General features: G+C 35.3%; 1 protein-coding gene across 8 annotated transcripts in view; it reads left to right on the forward strand.

Annotated features, from left to right (window-relative positions):
* The window catches only part of Pkib (cAMP-dependent protein kinase inhibitor beta), a 106,309-nt gene that overhangs the window by 48,786 nt on the left and 38,556 nt on the right, over window positions 1-18,967 (forward strand). For 2 of the 8 annotated variants that reach the window (XM_048796744.1, XM_048796790.1), the window contains one exon: window positions 15,285-15,345. The exons of the other annotated variants lie outside the window; for them this stretch is intronic. In XM_048796744.1, coding sequence (XP_048652701.1) covers window positions 15,339-15,345 — 7 coding nt within the window. In that variant the 5' untranslated portion in view covers window positions 15,285-15,338. The remainder of the gene's footprint in view (window positions 1-15,284; window positions 15,346-18,967) is intronic. 8 annotated transcript variants of the gene reach the window in all.

The following is an 18,967-nucleotide window of genomic DNA, read 5'->3' on the forward strand; positions in this document are numbered from 1 at the left end:
TACAAGTGATTCTTGGTTAGTGTGCTTAGATTTAATTCAAGATCTGAATTTTCAATCTTGACCCTGATACACATAAGCTGATGGCTTCAGCAACCTCTTTCAGTCTGTTTTCTCATCAATAAAATGGGGATGATCGTACCTTTCTAGAGAATGTTAGGATAAATATGATAATAATTAACAATTAATTGTCTACTATGTTTTGGTTTCTCTAGAAACTGTTTTTATTATATGTTTATGCCTTAGTTAGGGTACCACCAAAAGCAGAGCTTGGGATAGTTTTATATTTTTTTGGAGAAGTTCATAACGACTATCTTTATTCTTTGACTTATTACTCAAGGAGGGCAATAATAAAAACAAGCTTAAAAATTGGGAATACTTGAAGGGAGGAAAGCCAGAATAATATACTCTATATGCTCATCTGTAAATTGGGGATAATAATTTGATTCATAAGGTTGTTGGATTCAACGATTAACATGTATAAAGATTTAAAACCATGTAGAGTGCACAGGGATTGTTCAACATCATTATTAATATTTATATCATTGGTAGTATTAGTGCCATTTATACTACTGCTTCCTTTAGTTCAGATCAGCAATTAGGGAGAAATGAATTTAAATCCCTAAAATTTCTAAATGGGCAACCTTGGGTATTAGCCTCTCTGAGCTTAGTCCTCATATATAAAATGTAGATGACAGTGGTTGCTATCCAGTAAGGCTGCTGAAGGATGGATAGTCACAAAGTGCACAGAGATTTTAGCATAGTTCCTGGCACAGTCAAAGCACTTGGTGATGTGCTTTTCTGGGCCCGTGGAGAGACAGTATGTCATGGCTGAGGGCACATAGCAAAGCAAACCCACTCACCTCACAGCTTGGAAGTGAAAAAGTAAGGGAGGAAGATGAAGGGACAGGTTCCACTATTCCCTTCTAGAACATGCCCCTAATGACATAGAACCTCTCACTAGACCTCAACTCTTTAAGTTTCCACTACCTCTTTACAATACTACTCTGGGGAACAACCCTTTAGCAGGGGTCTCTGGAGGACATTTAAGATCCAAACTATTGTAAATATCTTAGAATTAAATAAGCACATGATTACTCATACTAAAAAGATTCTGTTCCTGGGATAGTGCTTTAACTTAGTGGTAGAGTGCTTTCTTAGCATACTGTAGGATATGGATTCAATCTCCAGCAGTACACACACACACACACACACACACACACACACACACACAGTCCTTGTTCCTTTAAGCACAGAATCTTGATCAAAATAAGAGGAAGCAATCTTCTCCCATGGTTTTTTATAGACTAAAGGATAATTGTGTCTATTATGTAGCCAAAGGGAGCATGTGTTTGTTTGGAAATGTATGGTTCTTTAAGAAAACAGATTTGAAACTGAGTTGTAAATAGAAGAAAAAATCTCAGTAATTCACATGTTCATGAAATCAATGTGACTGTTCATCTAAAAAGCCAATCATTTAAATGAAACTTTGTGTATACATGGCACTTACATTTATGCACTGGATATTCACACTTTGACATTTCTTGCTATTTTAGAATAATCAAAAGGTAGAACATATAAAGACATGTTAAGTGAAACAAACAGGCATCATAATTCTACATTGAATGTTTCAGAAAAAGGAAAAATAAATTCACGTTGGGAATCTATAATCAGTGTGTTTCTCAAAATGCTAAAAGAATAAATAGCTCTATAGATAAACATGATTGAAATATTGCACACTGCAATTCCCGTTCAGAAATTCACTGAACATTAACATCATCTGAGTACATTTGTAGTAAGTTTATTTAACCTTTAAAAATATATTTATTAACATGTAATTCATTCACCATGAAAGTCACCCATTTAAGTATATAATGCAATGGATTCTAGTACATTCACATACCATCACAATCCATTTTAGATCATTCTCATTATCCAAAGACAAAACCCTATAATCATTACCTGTGACCCCTCATTTTCTAAGCTTAAAACACCTCCCAACTAGATGTAGGCTACCTTGAACCTTCTTGGTCTGTATAAATTTACATATTTTGAACATTTTGTGTAAATGGAATCATACAACATGTGGTTTATTTCACTTAGCATGAAGTTTTCAAGGTTTAACTGTGTTGAAGTATATATCAACATTTCATTCCTTTGTATTATAAATAATACTACATTTTATTTAAGCATTCGTCAGTTGATGGATATTTGTAATTTTACATCTTTGGCTATTGTGCTGAGCACTGCTATGAACATTCCTGAATGAGTTTTTTTTTGTGAATTTGTATTTTCATTTTTCATAGTCATATATGTAAGAGTGGAATGGCTGAGTCATATGGTAACTGTGTTTAATTTGAGGAAGTGCCAAAATGTTTTCCAAAGAGCCAGCACCATTTTACATTGCACTAATTGAAAATCAATTGACCATAAATATGTAGTTTTATTTCTTTCAGTTCTGCTCGATAAATCTACATGTCTGTCCTTAGGTCAACAGCACATGGCCATGGTAACTATAGCTTTGTAGTAAGTTTCAAAATCAGAAGGTGTGAGCCTCCTGTTTTTTCTAAGATTATTTGGATGTTTTGCATTTCTTGTATTTTAATTGAATTTTAGGAATCAGTATGTTGATTTCTGCAAAAATAAATAAATAAATAAACACACAAATAAATAAATAAATAAGATGAAGAATTTTGATAGGGCTTATGTTTGATCCTGTAGACCTGTAGATAGGTTTGGGGAGTAATGCCATGTTAACCATATTCAAATACAAGATCCATTTGTACAAGCCCTGTCTTTATTTCTTGACTAGACTTATTTCAAAGTGGAGGAAGATCTCTAGTGGCATTCTCCATAGCACTCTTCTTGGTAGAACTCTGTTCAATACTAGAAGGCATTTCTGTCAACAGTGCAATGACACAAGACTGAGAAGGATATCATATGGTAGACTTGATATTTATCTTAGGACAGATTGATGAAAGAAAAATCAACAACATGAAATTTATCCTTTTTTTTTTTCTGATACTGGGGATTGAACCCAGAGTGTCATGCATGCTGGGCTAGTGCTATACCACAGAGCTACATTTAGACTGAAAAGTGTAACAGTTTGAAAACGTTTTAAAAAATATCAGTTATATATAGTTGCTATCTATTTCATCTCTAGAAGAAAAGATTTAGGGCATGATAGCTAGTTTTTTTAGATGTTGGAGACTCCACACACGGAGTATGAAGCAAAAGAATCAACATTATAAGTGGACAGACTGAAAACTGGGGACATGCAATGTACATTGTAAAAGTCTATTCTGATATATTTACTAACATGTTTAATGTAGAAATATCATGTTAGTAATATTTGATATTCATAACAATAATCATCAAAAACTACAATAGGCTCAGTGATCAAAAAGATACTGCTGTATTGAATATCTTCTGTTTACCAAACAGGAGAAAAAGATTACAACACTTTAGAAAGATACTTCAAAAAATTTACAAAAGTAAAAAGAGTAAAATTGTTTGATTGCATAGCCCAAGTGAGGTTATGGAAGTAATTGTATGGCACCATGGTTATTTTTTGGAGTTGATCTATTTTGTATATTTCTTTCTTTCTGGTTTAAAAACAGAAAGCAGAGGCTTAGGGAAATATGTCTTCCATGAGTGAAGTAACAACTTGGGCCAACTTTGAGATTAGTAATAAGTTTGCTGACAATTACTGAATACTTTATGAGTTTGGTGGAGTTATTAGTCTTATATTACTAATGAGTCAACTGAAGTTTAAAGAGAGGGTAAAAGACACAGGGATTGTCAGTAGGGGTTCTGGCATGATTAAAGGGTCTCTGGTTCTAGCAGCTGTGTCTTGCTGCCTTCCAAGGGAATACTTTGTTTGAATAAAGAATTGTGCCTGATCTGCCGTTCTGGAAAGGGAGAGAAAAGGGAAATTGCATGGAAATGGAAGGAGACCCTCAGGGTTATACAAAAGAACATACAAGAGGAAATGAGGGGAAAGGGAAAAATAATACAAGGGGGAGAAATGAAGGTCNTACTAGGTTTCATTGTGAAAATTCCATACAGGTATAATGTACTTGGATAGAGCACTGGGGTGATCTAATGGAAAAATACTGGAAGAACTTGGGGGCGGGGAGGGGAGGGGAGGGGAGGGGAGGGGAGGGGGGATAGTAGAGGATAGGAAAGGTAGCAGAACACGACAGTCACTAGTATGGCAATATGTAAATCAATGGATGTGTAATTGATGTGATTCTGCAATCTGTATATGGGCTAAAAATGGGAGTTCATAACCCACTTGAAGCAAAGTGTGAAAGATGATATATCAAGAACTATGTATGTTTTGAACAACCAACAATAAAAAAAAAAGAAGATGAAAAAAAAAAAAAGAATTGTGAAGGTTTAGTTTAATGGCTCAATTCCTTAGCCTATTTCTGTTGTTTCTCTTTTTTTTATGATTGTCTCTTTTCTTCTATATTTCATTTGCTTTGAAGGTCTTCATAGAAATAGAACTTCAATGATTTTAAATGAGTGTGTTGTAATTTATGGGCATGATTAACTGTGTCATGGCTTATAAAGTTAATTGCTAGAGGTCATAAGATGACACCTGGGAGCACTGGAAACACAAACTGTTATGGACATTTGGTTCATCTCAAGCCATTTTTATGTGTTCTTTAATCTACAATCTGTTAGTTTGGTTCTGATTTTCCTGATCCTAGGAATTAGCTACACCCTCAGAAATACTCTAATTCAAGGAAAGTCTCTAATCTGAGAAAATGTGGCCTGAAAGAAGAGTCTATGAAGTCACTGTGGTTTACTGGTTTAACCCAGTTTATACCCATGTCCTCTAGGAACTGCTAATAGTCTGTAGTATTCCCAAATAGAAGTCCCCAAAGTACTACAAACTGAGTGGCATAAAACAGAAATTTACTTTCTCACAATTCTGGAGATCAGAGTCTGAAATTCAAGTGTTAGCAGGGCTAGGAAGCCTACCGGGGCAGATGCTTCCTTGCCTCTTTGAGCTTCTGTAAATTTTTGAGTATGCCTTGGTTTGTTGATGCACCACTTGCATCTCTTCCCATGATGTTTTCCCCATGTGCCTGTGTCTTCACACTTGTCTTCCCTCTTTTCATAAGGACACAAGTCATATTGGATGAAGGGCCTACCCTACTCCCATGTGACCTTATCTTAACTTGGTTACATCTGCTAAGATTGCTTACAAATAAGATCATGTTCACAGATACTGGAGGTTAAGACTTTAACATGTCATACTGGAGAACACAGTTTGTTCCATAACCCCAGATCTGTTATTGTTATTACTGCTGAAGTGTGAGACCAACTGAGATTAATCCCTCAGAAAAATGTGGAGCTGGATGGAATTATTTTACTGAAAATCATGCATTTAAGATGGATACTCTTTTCACCATCTCTTTCACAGTATGAATATATTTTCATGATTATATAGTTATTTTGATATTTGAAAATCCTCAATATGATTTTACTTCAACTAGTACAGCATGATATGACAACAGTAATACTGCAGTGCAATGAAAAGATCAACACCCGACAAAATCAATAGACTGGGCTGATGATGTGTCTGAACAAGGTGCGACAATCAGAGAATGATTGATGTTTGGAACATAGCTTGCAGCAGTAGCAGCTACTTAGAGAATTAGTTTTAGTGAATCACCACAGCAGCTGCCATTTTTCTCAGAGCCAGATAAATCCTGACATGAATAAGGTGCTGTTACAGGAAGTATAAATTCAGCTAGTTGTGAATAACACTTTGTATGAGACTTGTAGTCATTCTCAAATTTGGGGAAAGAGAGAATTTTGACATGAAATATATTTTTGTTGAGTTTTCTTTTGTTGTTCCTTTTTGAATTTGTTTATATCCTTTTAGCCTTAAAATTTAATTGAATTGAATGTTTTAAGGAGAAGCCTATTTTTTAAAAAAAATTGATTCATTTTCTAAGAAATCAAATATATTTGTGTAATGCTTAGAATTTAACATGCCTGGTGAATAGCACCCTAGGGAAAAAATGCATCTTCATACAAAGTATATTAAAATATTTTTTTTGTTCTGAATTTGGACTTTAGAGACTGTATGATTCATCTTTATGTCTCTGTGACCAAAATACCTGACAAGAACAACTTAGAGGAGGAAAGATTTATTTTGGCTCATGGTTTCAGAGTTTCAGTCCATGGTTGGCTGTCTCCATTGCTTTGGGTTTGAGATGAAGCAGACCCAAGCATGTGGTGGAAGCATGTGACAGAGAATGCTTTCCAGCTCTTGGTAGTCAGGAAGTTGAAAGAGAGAATGAGAGGGAAGGAGGGCCTAGGAAGAATATAAACCCTTCTAACAGGCTACCTCCTCCAACTAGGTCCGACCTTGACTTATAAAAAGAGACACCAAATTATAATACTTTGTTAAAAAAGAATTTTCAACTTGGGAGATGCATTCTGGTTCTGTTTTGCTCTTCTCCTCTTTCGAACTGTTATTCTAGGAGATTATTAAAATACCTGTTACTCTGTTAGTCATGCAAGATGGCAACATATTTATTGATGGTCTTGAGCTGCCTTAATAGATACATTTCTATGCTTTTTAAATGAATCAGGCTCCTCTGAACATGTTATTGATCTTATCAAGGTAGAGATGGAGCATCTGATATCAAATATAATGCTAATAGTATATGTAATAAAAAAAAATCATGAAGAAATATGGGATCTATCCACAGAGGCCTCTGAAGTAGAATCCATCAATTTTACTTTCCCCCAAAATTTCTTCTTCTCTGGTCCTGTGGGTTGATGTAGTAAATTACTACTATTAAGTCGGTACGGCTTTGTGCCAGGAAGACTTGGATTCAAATCTTATCTCTGCTTGACACTAGTTCTCTTAGAATTCAGGCTCCTTCAAGTATCCCATAGTATTAATATTTATTTCTAGGGGATTTTGTAAGTATTTAGTGGGAGAATGTTTAAATTATCTTGAAAATCATGGGCACTCAGCAATTGCTCCCTTCTTTCCCAACTAGTTAGAGTGTTCACTTTTATGTTTGATATAGTTTTCATCAGCTTTCTTTTGTGAGCATAATTGCTTGTTTGGATGTCTGATGTAAATCTTCTACTATGGATATAATAATGTTGGGGGTAGGCTTGCATTGCATTTCAATTTATTTTATAATTAATATAAAATTATTTTATTAACTATGATGCCTAACAGTTAACTCTTTAACCTCAGATACACCTTTTAAAAATATTGTAAATGTGTGGAACACATATGAGATTTATAAGCTGATTTCCTGGTATTTGAAGATTATGACATTGGTAAGAAACTCATACAGGCTAAGAAGTTTAATATCGGTGGAAACATTTAAAAGTTACTATCTTTACTGACGTTTTGCATACAGATGATAAAAAGCAGTGAGTGCCTTATAATAAATGAGAGTTCTCTGCTTTAGTGCTGTGTTTATGTGACACAAGGTAAGAGGATAAGAAGAGGGACTTTCCTGGTTGGTCTGAGTGGTCTCAGGTCATAGTATAGCACCAGCTCTGGAACGACACAAACCACACCTGTGGAGGTACACAGACAGATGGGAGTGGCAATGTCAGTTTAGCATATCAAATGCTAAGTATCTTAAAGCACAAGCCCCCAACTCTACTTCTGCGTCCACTCCTGACAAATACACATCTCCTTCAAACTCAAAACAAGCAGAAATCTACACAACCCCAAAATGCACAGCAACATTTGCTCAGGTATTTTGTTAACCACTTATACAGGAAAGGTCATTTTAGGGCAGTCCTTTCTACTTGGAATAGAAACAAGTAGTGTCTGAACTTTATGTAAAAAAAATTGAGGGGGTGTGGGATCCCAAATGTAGACCAGTATTAAGAACATAAAAGGAGACTGATTATGAAACTCCAGAAAAACACTAAAAACAACAATAATAAAAACTATCCCCAAACAATTAAAAAGACCATGGATAATGCAATCACTATGTGAAAAGGAAAAGAATATTACCAACAGATTCTCTTCAAAAGAAAGAAAGGGAATATCAATTTCTCATACAAAACAAATTAGTATAATTGATTTCAATAAAAACAGTGATTAAAAAAATGCTGGAATCTCCCCTTTTGTCCCTTGGGCAGATATAATGCACATTCTGCAGGCTAAAGCAAGCAAGAAAGTAATCTTCAAGAAAAAAGCAAGTATGGTGTTTTTCATCAATCTGAAGTAGACAGTGGAATAAAAAGCAGAAATCTTTGATCTAACTCCTCCATAGAAAATGTCCTCCCGGCCAAGTGTGATGGGGCACACCTGTAATCTTAGTGTCTCTGGAGACTGAGGCAGAAGGCTTGCAAGTATGAAGCCACTCTCAGCAATTTAGTGAGGCCCTAAGCAACTTAACAAGACTGTCTCAAAATAATAAATAAAAAAGTCTGGGTATGTGGCTCAGTGGTAAAGTGCCCTTGGGTTCAATCTCCAGTTCCAAAAAAAGAAAGAAAGAGAGGGAGATGGAGAGGGGGAGGAAGGGAGGAAGGGAGGAAGGGAGGGAGGAAGGAAGGAAGGAAGGAAGGAAGGAAGGAAGGCAGGCAGGCAGGAAGGCTTCTGATTGACTGATTGATTGGCTGATTGGCCCAGGCCAGGTGAGAAAGGTGAAGGGCATGATGCAGTGTTGCCTGAATGTTCCAAAATGCTGGTGACCTTTCAGCAATTAGAATGCATTTCACAAATGACATGGCTTCTGAATTCTTGCCTCTTAAGCTTCCAACATTGTATTATCAGCTTCGAAGCTTAATGTGAAAATGTGAGATCTACTAACACAATAAAAATTGAGGAGGAGGATTTTGTTTTGATTCGTCATTTCTGTGCATTAACATCAGCCTCCTAGAAAGGATGAGTAAGTAGCAAAGTGACTCTGCTTCCCTTTCCCTTTGTTGCTCTTACCTCATTTCTTCCTCTATTGTGAGAATTAATAAAAGAAAGAATGATACAGGTAACTGTTGTTTGTTCTTTTTACTCTTGAAATTCTGGAAATTTAAATAGAAGCTAAAGTATGATTGAGACTTGGCTTGTTCAGAACCCTGATGAATGCTTTCCTATTTCAAGAAATGATTGCTTTAATTTTTCATGAAATCTTTAAATGGATTTAAGATGTTTATAGACCACATCAAATTCCCTTTAAATTTGTTTGTCAGATTGATTCAAAGTTAAGCTTATTATTCCATATTTTTAATCACTACCTTGCCTACGTAAGAAATAACATTCTTATTTTTTTCCTGTGTTGATCACTGCTGCTTCCTCCTGCCTGTGTGAGACCAACCCATTGTTCAGTTTTTAGCACCTTCTGATCTCTGTTAGTTTGAGATTCTATTAATTCTTACTTTTAAAACTGTATGTTCTGAACAAAATTTGCTGAAATTTCCATTTTCAATTGTTTCCTTCAGTCTGAGTTCCAGGTCCATATTTCCAGGTACTTAACAAACATTTCTCCCTGGTTCTTCTGCTACCATCTGAACACCACCAGTTTTCCCTCATCTGTTATTTTGTTGTTGGTTCTACTATTGTCCTAGCTCCTTAGACAGAAAGTCTTGAGAGTGTTTCAGCTCATCCCACTTCTTCATTCAATGTAGCTTAGAAACACATTCCATGAAATTTTCCATTTTGATATTTTTTTTGTATCCATATATACTAGTTAAGACATGGGTTTGAGAATTATAACAAAGTTGAAAAATAACAGTAGATTAAACACACTGTAAGTTTTGTTCTGTTTTATTTATAATCCAGGTATGTGGCACCAGGCTTTTTAGAGGCTTGGCAGTGTTGGAATGCAGGATCCTTCCATCTAGCAGCCATGACATTCCCAGTGTGTTCTCTTTGACCACCTTATGGAGGTGCAGTCCAGTTTGTAGGAAGGGGAGAGAGGAAGAGAACACACTGCTTTCTTTCATTAAGCAACCTAGAAGTGCAATGTATCACTCCTGCTCATAATTCATGTTGAACGACAAAATTCTTTTACATGACTATACCTAGCAGCATGAGAGGCTTGGTTTTTGAGGGGAAGATGGCCAGCATCTCATTGGAGGGTTCTTCTGCCCAGAGGAATCTGTGCCACCATAAAAGCCACCCTTAGTCTTAATATCTCAAATAATCAACAAACAACAAAACACAAACACTCAGAATTATATTCACAAAAGTGAAGCCCCTGATAGACCTAGTCCACATGGGTTCTGGAACTAGACTAGACCAAAAAAAAAAAAAAAAAGGTATATCAAAGACAGGGGTAAGGTTTAAAGGGTGGAGTCTTGCTTCTTGATGTCTTCTGGTCAGCAGATTGATTGACATCTTGGCAGGTCACACCCATCTCAGGTGCTGTGTGGGATCTTTGACAGAGCTCAAAGGGGAGGTTCACCTGCATTAGGCGACCAGTCTCTGAGGGGGTCAAAACAGTCCATATACAGCCATGGACAGGTTATGATACTTGGTAATATCATCTTTAGCTGTATACCCAGCTAAACTTTCTCACTCTGTAGAAGGGGAAAAAAAAAAAAAAACTATTGGCAGTCAACTAATATTATCTGCCGTATCTTCCTTACTCCAATTTTACCATCTAAATCCTTTGGTGGATTTTTATTGCCCGTTACCAACATTACTTCTAGAGACTTTTAGCTGGATTTGCCTTTGCTCACTGTCAAGCAACCCCTTCTTTTAAATATTCACTTTTGTTGTTGCTGTTAAACCTTGTTAAAACTTATCTGTAGCTCACTAATACAAAACTCTTTATAATCTGGACCTAGTTTACCTGTTTCCAGCCTTTTTTCTGCTTTTATTCTATGATTAACTAATTTGTTCAGTAAAGGTGTGTCAAGTGCCTACTCTGTGTCAGACAAACTCACTCTTCTTAAGCCCACTCTTTTGGGTTCTGTGGATAAAAAGCATCCTTATGAATGAATGCACTGTCTAGTGCCACCATGATTCAGCTCTTTTATAATTACTTTCACCATTGTCATGCTGGAAAGTTTAAATATTTTACATCTTCTTAAGAACAGCCTTTAAAACTAGGTCTTACAGTTGAAGTGGTTAATTTGTTTTACAGAGTTCAATGATGTTCACCTGACACATTTCAATTTTCATGTTTTTATATACTTTAAAATAGTGATTTGCTTTTAAAAAATAAAACATAAATGGAAAAGAATACTTGTTGAAGCAGCAACAACTAAATTTAGTAGTTCACTGAGATTGTAGAATAGTCGAGTGCAAGTTTCAATTAAATTATAACTCATGTATTATAATTGTTGAGTTGCTTATTTGTTCCCAAACAATTTAACTTAATTCCCAGTCCTCCAGACTGATGTGTAAAGGTCTTTGAAGAAGGACATGCTTTTTACTGGGTTTCTCCTTCAAGCAACATTTCCTCTTCACAATCCTAGGTGTTATGAGTTAGAGATTTACATAACTAACCTGCCATCATTTTTATATTTACACTTCACTTTTCAGAGAAGTTGCCGGATGAGGTGAGATATGTATCTGTTATGTAAGTTCAGGAGCAAATACGTATTTAAGATTTGGTAGTTTATTTATCATAGATTTATTTTGTACAAATTTTGATTTTTTAAAAAATATATTGCATGAAAATAGTATTCGTCATGATTTTTGAGCACCTCCAAAGTTTTGTGTTAGAAGGTCAATGGATCTTTCTTCTTTAGGCATGTTGTTTGCATATTGACATGGCTGGCTGCTTGAGTAATTAAAGCTTCCAAATTAGAAACTATTAATTTGGAAGAGAAAATAAGTATTCATTATTTTACCAAACCCTAGAAGAAGAAATGACCTTGAGTCTTAACCTGCTTATAGTTTATGTAGTGACAGCTGAGATTAGATCGGGATATTCAGGGAAGCTAGTCCTTGAAATGAAGGAAGGATCACCAAAGCAAAGAAGGACAAGTATCAGAATTTATCATCTAAGCTACTTCATGTATTCTGTCTTGAACTGGCTACATTTCTTCTGTTTCCAGGCTGATAGTTTCATCTCTACAGCGGTGAGTCCATATTGTTTTTAAACTATAGCCCCATTGGGATAAGGAGCCTGGGAAATAGGGAAAAATGGGTGGAGCCCAGGGCCTAGAAGATTGTGGTCCCTATAGCAATCCTATATATAACATCTATATTATACTATGGCTTGCTGCTAAAGAGTTTTTTGAGAAGAAAATATTCTTCAGATAAAAAATATATATATAGTTTGAAATTACTGATCTAGGCGATAGTTAAGATCTCTGCTAGTTCCCACTTTTCAATGTTTCTAATGTGAGGGATTTTAATGGTAGAAATAGGTAGAAATCATGAAATAAAATTAAAAATTTAATTATGGAAAGGGTATAAAATTATAGGAGTTTTAAAAATACATTTAAAAATGCAAATAGCAGTTCTTATCTAATTGACTTTATATAGAGAATTCCTGTTTGCAGTTTCTACTAGATCTTTGCAAAGAATTCAATGCAAATAGTTGAAAAAATTAGAACCATTAAAGTTTTTTTTAATCTTGTTTTTTAGGGGTTCATATTTTCATTTTCATGTAAAACTTTGAATTTTAGACATTTTTACTTTATTACTACTTCCTATATGATCATTTCTTCATTTACTTTTCTCTTCCTCATCTCAGTTCCTTATATTTGGTCTTCAGATATAGGACTCAACTAAAGGGAAATGGTCCCAGGTTGAGAGTGAGGGGAATAGCAAAAACCATTTGAAAAGTTTTATAAGGAATGAAGTTAAAATATGTCTGCTTTTGATATTAAAATTCCTCCAAGGTGATAAAAATCTGCAATCAGGCAGCTGTTTAGTATGAAAAGCACCTCATGCACCTTGACTTTCAACAAATTATTTATTACATTCCTCCTACCTTCTGCAAAACACTGTGCTAAGGATAAGACAAGTGAGTCACCACCCATGCTCTCAAAAAGCTTAAAAAATACAAAAAAACAAACTTGTGTGAGGCAGAAAGGTAGACAGGAATTAGAAATTTACAAAGCATGTGATAAGTGAAATCAGAGAGATGTAACAGGGTGAGTACAGAGGTGCACCCTATCTATGCTGAAGGTAAATACAAAGCTTCTGGAAAATGGGTGCCCAAGTTGACCCAGAGTAGATGAACAAGTATTAGTATGTGTTGGGGGGGGATTGAGGTCAAAGGCTTCCACCACAGCATCAATTTAAACAAAGCACAGAGGTTCTTTTAGCTGGGTGCAACTTCAGAACATTGGGCATGGGTGAAAAAGGAGAGGTAGACAGAACCAGCTCCTGGAGGACAGCTTCTATCATATAAAAGACCTTGGACTTGATCCTGTAGGTGATAGCCTGAAAGGGATTTATCCTAGAATGGTCTTGAGAAGATATAATGGAATTAAAAATATTCCACCTGACATCCACATGAAGAATGGATTTGTAAGGAGCAAGCATGAATTTAAAAAAAACAAACAAACAACAACAAAAAAAAACACTTAGAACATCTTGATAGTCCAGGAAAAGTGAGTAGGAAACAACTAGGCCAGTAGGAGTGTGGTGGAGGGAATTTACAGGGTGCCCTGTTCTTATGAGTGGCTAATGCAAATACTAACGGGTCATAATTTTATTATTTTTTACCCTTCCTCATCAGGTGCTAAGCCTCAAGATGTACGGCCATTCTGTGAATGGGAATTGTATGTATGTAGTTTATTTCAATTTCTAGAAGCCAGTTAGTTAGATTCCTTCCACATGCTCCACACATATGTGCTGAAAGCTTGATACAATACCTCAGGAAACTCATGAAAGGTGCCAATGATTCTCATATTCTGAAACTGTATTGTATTTCTACAACCTCTTCATGGTATAGCCCATTCCACATATTTTCTTACTGTGATCTTTTCCATATTCATGTGTACAAATGTTTGCTGTAAATTGATTAGTTTTATGTGATGAGTTTTTCAATGTGCCATTGAGCCCATTGAGCCTTGCTAGCACTTATGCAGTATTCATCTACTGGGTTTTGTGGCTGGTAATCTCTCTCTCTCTCTCTCTCTCTCTCTCTCTCTATATATATATATATATATATATATATACACACACACACACACACACATACATGATATACATAAATACATAAATATATGTACTATAACATACATATATACATAAATATATGTACTATAACATCTTTTTAAAAAATTTGTTCTAATTAGTTATACATGACAGTTGTAGCTGGTAATCTTGGGTGGTAACTAACACTAGATGTTAAACATTAAGAACTTTTGATTTTAATAGAAAACTGTGTCATCAATTGGAGGTTCTACTTTCCCCAAGAAGGTAATACAAAAATTTACCAATTTTAATTCAATCTAAAAAACTCACACAGCCAAGATATTTAAAATTTGAATATTTATTTATTTGTTTGTATTATTTTTTCTAATTAGTTGTACATGAGAGTAGGATGAATTTTGATTCATTGTACACAGATGGAGCACAACTTTCAGTCCTCTGGTAGTACATGATATAGAATCAGACCATTTGTGCAATCATACATGTGCCTGGTAATGATGTCCGTCTCCTTCCACCCTTCTTTCCTACCCCCTCCCCCTGCCCTCACCACACTCCCCTTTACCTTATCCAAAGTTCCTTTATTCTTCCCATGCCCCAACCCCCCATTATGAATCAACATCCACTTATCAGATAAAACATTTGGCCTTTGGTTTTTGGGGGATTTACTTAACTTAGCATTATATTCTTCAACTCCATACATTTACCTGCAAATTCCATAATTTTATTTTCTTTAAATGCTGAATAATATTCCATTGTGTGTATATACCACAGTTTTTTTAAAAATCCATTCAGCTATTGAAAGGCATCTAAGTTCCACAGTTTAGCTATTGTGAATTGAGCTGCTATAAATATTGATGGGGCTACATTAGTGTAGTATGCTGATTTTAAGTCCTTAGGGTAAAAACTGAGGAGTGGGATAGTTGGGTCAAATGGTGGTTCCATTCCAAGTTTTCTAAGGAATCTACATACTGCTTTCCAGAGTGGTTGCACCAATTTGCAGTCCCACCAGCAATATATGAGTGTACCTTTTCCCCTACATCCTTGCCAAAATTTATTGTTGTTTGTATTCTTGATAGTTGCCATTCTGCCTGGGATGAGATGGAATCTTAGAGTAGCTTTGATTTGCATAAAATTTTATTTTTTAACTGGACTATCATTTTTTTCTGATTCTTCATAGTTTTCTTTTACTTTGCTTTTTTTTTTTTTTAATTTACAGGACGTAAAGTTTTCTTTCTAAGCCTGCCTTAGAAATAACTGCATATTTTAACCAATGATTTGTAAGTATCCTTTCTTCTCTATTTAATAAATTCGATATTGATTTTGTAGAAGAAGTAGTTCCTTTAATAAAACACTTGACCAAACATAGATATACAATCTTGAGCTGGAATGCAAAATTTATAAATTTGTCATTCTTCATAAAACAAAAAGAGGTCTCAATCAAAAAACATTCATAAAATCTATTTATGCTAGTGAATATGTGATTTATTCTTTAGAAATTTCTCTTTCTTGGGGCTGGGGATGTGGCTCAAGCGGTAGCGCGCTCGCCTGGCATGCGTGCGGCCCGGCTTCGAGCCTCAGCACCACATACAAACAAAGATGTTGTGTCCGCCGAAAACTTTAAAAAAAAAAAAAGAAAGAAAGAAATTTCTCTTTCTTGATGTCACTTCTGTTATCTTTTTTCCATTTGTCGAAACATCTGTGTCTGCATATTCTAGAAAGTATGTAACATCAGTAAGAAGGAAAATAGAAAGGATAAAGCATGAACATGAAAGGGGGAAGAATTTGTATTCTTTTAAAAAGTTCCAATGCTTTGAACAACTTTTTTATTTTTCATTAACACTTTTAGTGAGTTTTTAAAAAAAAACAAAAAACAAACAAAGGTAGGTCTCACATAGCTAAGGTCCATTCAATTTCATTTCATTTATGAAATGCTTGTTCATGTGCCATAATGATAATTGTGGTCAAACTGGTTGGTTCAGGATAGGGAATATAGGAGGAACTTTCAAGAGTTCAAGAGAAGCACGCATTTTCACAAATCTCTTAGAGGAATTTAGAGACATCAGCAAGAGAAACAAAATCCTCTCCTTATAATATAATATGTCTAATAGTGATAACAGTTTTATACTTTAGTCCCTGAAAGAAATTGCACTAAAGCAAACAATCAGCATTTGAGTTTAGGGACAGAAGGTCCAGGACCCAGGGTGTAAAGACAGACCAGGAAATCAAGGTCCTATAACTAAATTCTGCAGAGTGGGCTCCTCACTGACTGCCTGAGATCCTGGACAAAGTACTTCCAGGCTTTTTCAGGATAAATATTTGTGTCTGAAAGTTGTTGACTCAAAATGATGCCTACCTTAGATCATTTTATGATTCCAGGAAATCCGTGAAACCTTGTTGCTTAGTAGTTGATAGTCATTTTATCTTCATTAATTTGTGATTGTTATAATGACCCTAACATTTGTTAGTAGCCAATAAAACCAACCAACAGGAACTGAGACATATTTCTTACTTGCTTCATCAGATAAGATCTTAGCAAATTGTTTAATTAAAAGGTGGACTCAGCTCTTAAGCCCACATTATGAAGCAAGATAGGCTGCTTCCTAGCTATGTGACATTAGTTTTTGGTTCTAATCCATCACTTTATTAATCTTGTGATCTTGGGCAGGTTACCTGTATTCTCTAATGCTTTATTTTATCAGAAAAATGAATGAAACAATGTTTGTATCACAGGCTTATTATGGGGATAAAATGAAACGATGAAACCATACAGTATAAAAACAGTGAAATAAACCTATATAGAATCATGACATTGTATGTTTTGTATATTGTTTTGTAGACCTTGGTAAGCATGTATAAGCTATTTTATGATTGAAATTAGTATTTATAAAATCACTGAACAAATTGTAAAAATGTAGCTTCTTGGCCCCACTCCCTGGTATTTTCAGCAAGTATCTTAGATAATACACATGAAAGTGATCTATAGGTTCCCCTCTGATAAACATAAATTTCCCTTTAAGGATGATCCTCAAACTAATGGATTAGCAAAACGAAGAAAAGCTTTGTAAAAAGTAAAAGTAAACATTCCTTGTCTCCACCTTGGAGTTTTTGCAGATTGGAGCAAGATTTCAGAATTTATGTGTTTTCAAAAACTTCCCTTTCTAATTTTGACATTGGCAAAACACTGCTTTATCAATTCTCTGTGTCTCTAAATTTTTTAAACTTTTTAGAAGCAGAGTGTGCTTCAGCTAGTCCTAATCAGATGACAGGAGTGAAAAGAATGGGTGTGGATGTCTGTACTGAACAAACTGAGGAGATTGACAGTCTTCTCACTTCAGAGATGCAGTTTTCAAGCCCATACATGCCAGACAATAACTTTTCTCAGTCACAAAGAACTCTTGAAAACCATCTAGTTCAGTTCTCTTATTTCACAAAGGAGGAAATGTAAATTTAGAGATTTGTCTAAGGTCACTGAACCAAACTGGGATTAACAATTGGATTTATGTTCCAAACTCAGCTTCATCTCCATCACAATTGGGTGACAAATTCTGCCATTTCAGGAACAGGTAACACCTGTGAAACCAGTTTTTCTAGTGCTGAGTTAGGCTTCTGAGCAGGTAAGCAGGTGAGCAGGTATACAGAGTGTTCTATGAGTCAGCTTTCCTAACTGTCCAGCTGTCTAAAGGTGAAGAGTCTTCCTTTCCAACTCCAGGTTAGCAGGAAGGCCACTTGAGGGACTGCCATGGTCTCCAGGAGAGGGAGTTTGTTCCTGCAGTGTCTTCGTCTTCTCTATTGCCTTCTTGATGCTTTACCTTGTCCACAGCTGGGCCTTTTCTAAAATCCCATGTCTGTGCTGTTCACTGAGAAAGAAAATCCAGGAGAAGGATCAAGCTTCTAAAAGAAGATGGAGTTCTCTAAAATAAAGGGTGAGATCAGCTGACCTGTCCTGGGGCTTCTCAATATTAATCCGTTGTCCACATGCTGAGAATATCACATACACTGTCACAGTGAATCTTAGCAACTGCAGGAGGCATAATGCAGACTCCAAAGACATAGAAGCTGAGGTTTATGCACTTTGCATAAGTTCTCCTCATTCTCCTTATTAATAAATAGTGGTTTATTTATTAAACCACTGGGTTCAGACAAGATTTCTAAACTAGGCATGTCTATCCCAAAGCACATGTATCTAAGGTTAGATCACTCTGCTTTCTCTTTAGCTCTGGCATATATAATTCTGTGGAAATAGGCCAATTGTAGAACACAAATAACTTGAGACTTTATGGATTGTTAAATAGAACACAAAAACTCTAACTTCCAAATTACCATCATCTCTTATTTAGAATAGACACATCTCTCCAATCTACTTTTCCTCTTTCTCAATCTCTTCCATTTGCTGCAGACAGAGTGACTTCCCAAAAACTCAATTTTGATTGTCAGACTAGTGTTTAACATCCCTCAGTGACTTCCCATTACTATTAGGGTAGACCAAATCCTTAACAAGTCTGAGTGATGTGGACCTACTAATCTACTCACTTCATCTCTCTTTATTTGTGCTCTGACCACAATAGTCTTCCTTCAGTTTCTGAAATGTGTTTTTTCTGTACGAAATATTTTTTTGCTCCTTTTATACCAATTCCAACTATGTTTATCCCTTTGTTTTTCAACTCAGACCTTTAATGAGTCAGATCCTGACATATGGATAACACCTAATAATTTTTTTATCTAAACTTTACTACAGTTTGTAATCATATATGGATTTGTATCAACTATTTTGTTTTATTTTGAGTTTTTTTGTCCATTAATTCCATAATAACAATTATAAAACTGTTTTCCTGGGCATATGATTGACACTCAATATATATATATATATATATATATATATATATATATATATATATATAT

The sequence above is a fragment of the Marmota marmota genome, unplaced genomic scaffold (genome assembly GCF_001458135.2).
Source record: "Marmota marmota marmota unplaced genomic scaffold, marMar, whole genome shotgun sequence".
Classification (NCBI taxonomy): domain Eukaryota; kingdom Metazoa; phylum Chordata; class Mammalia; order Rodentia; family Sciuridae; genus Marmota; species Marmota marmota.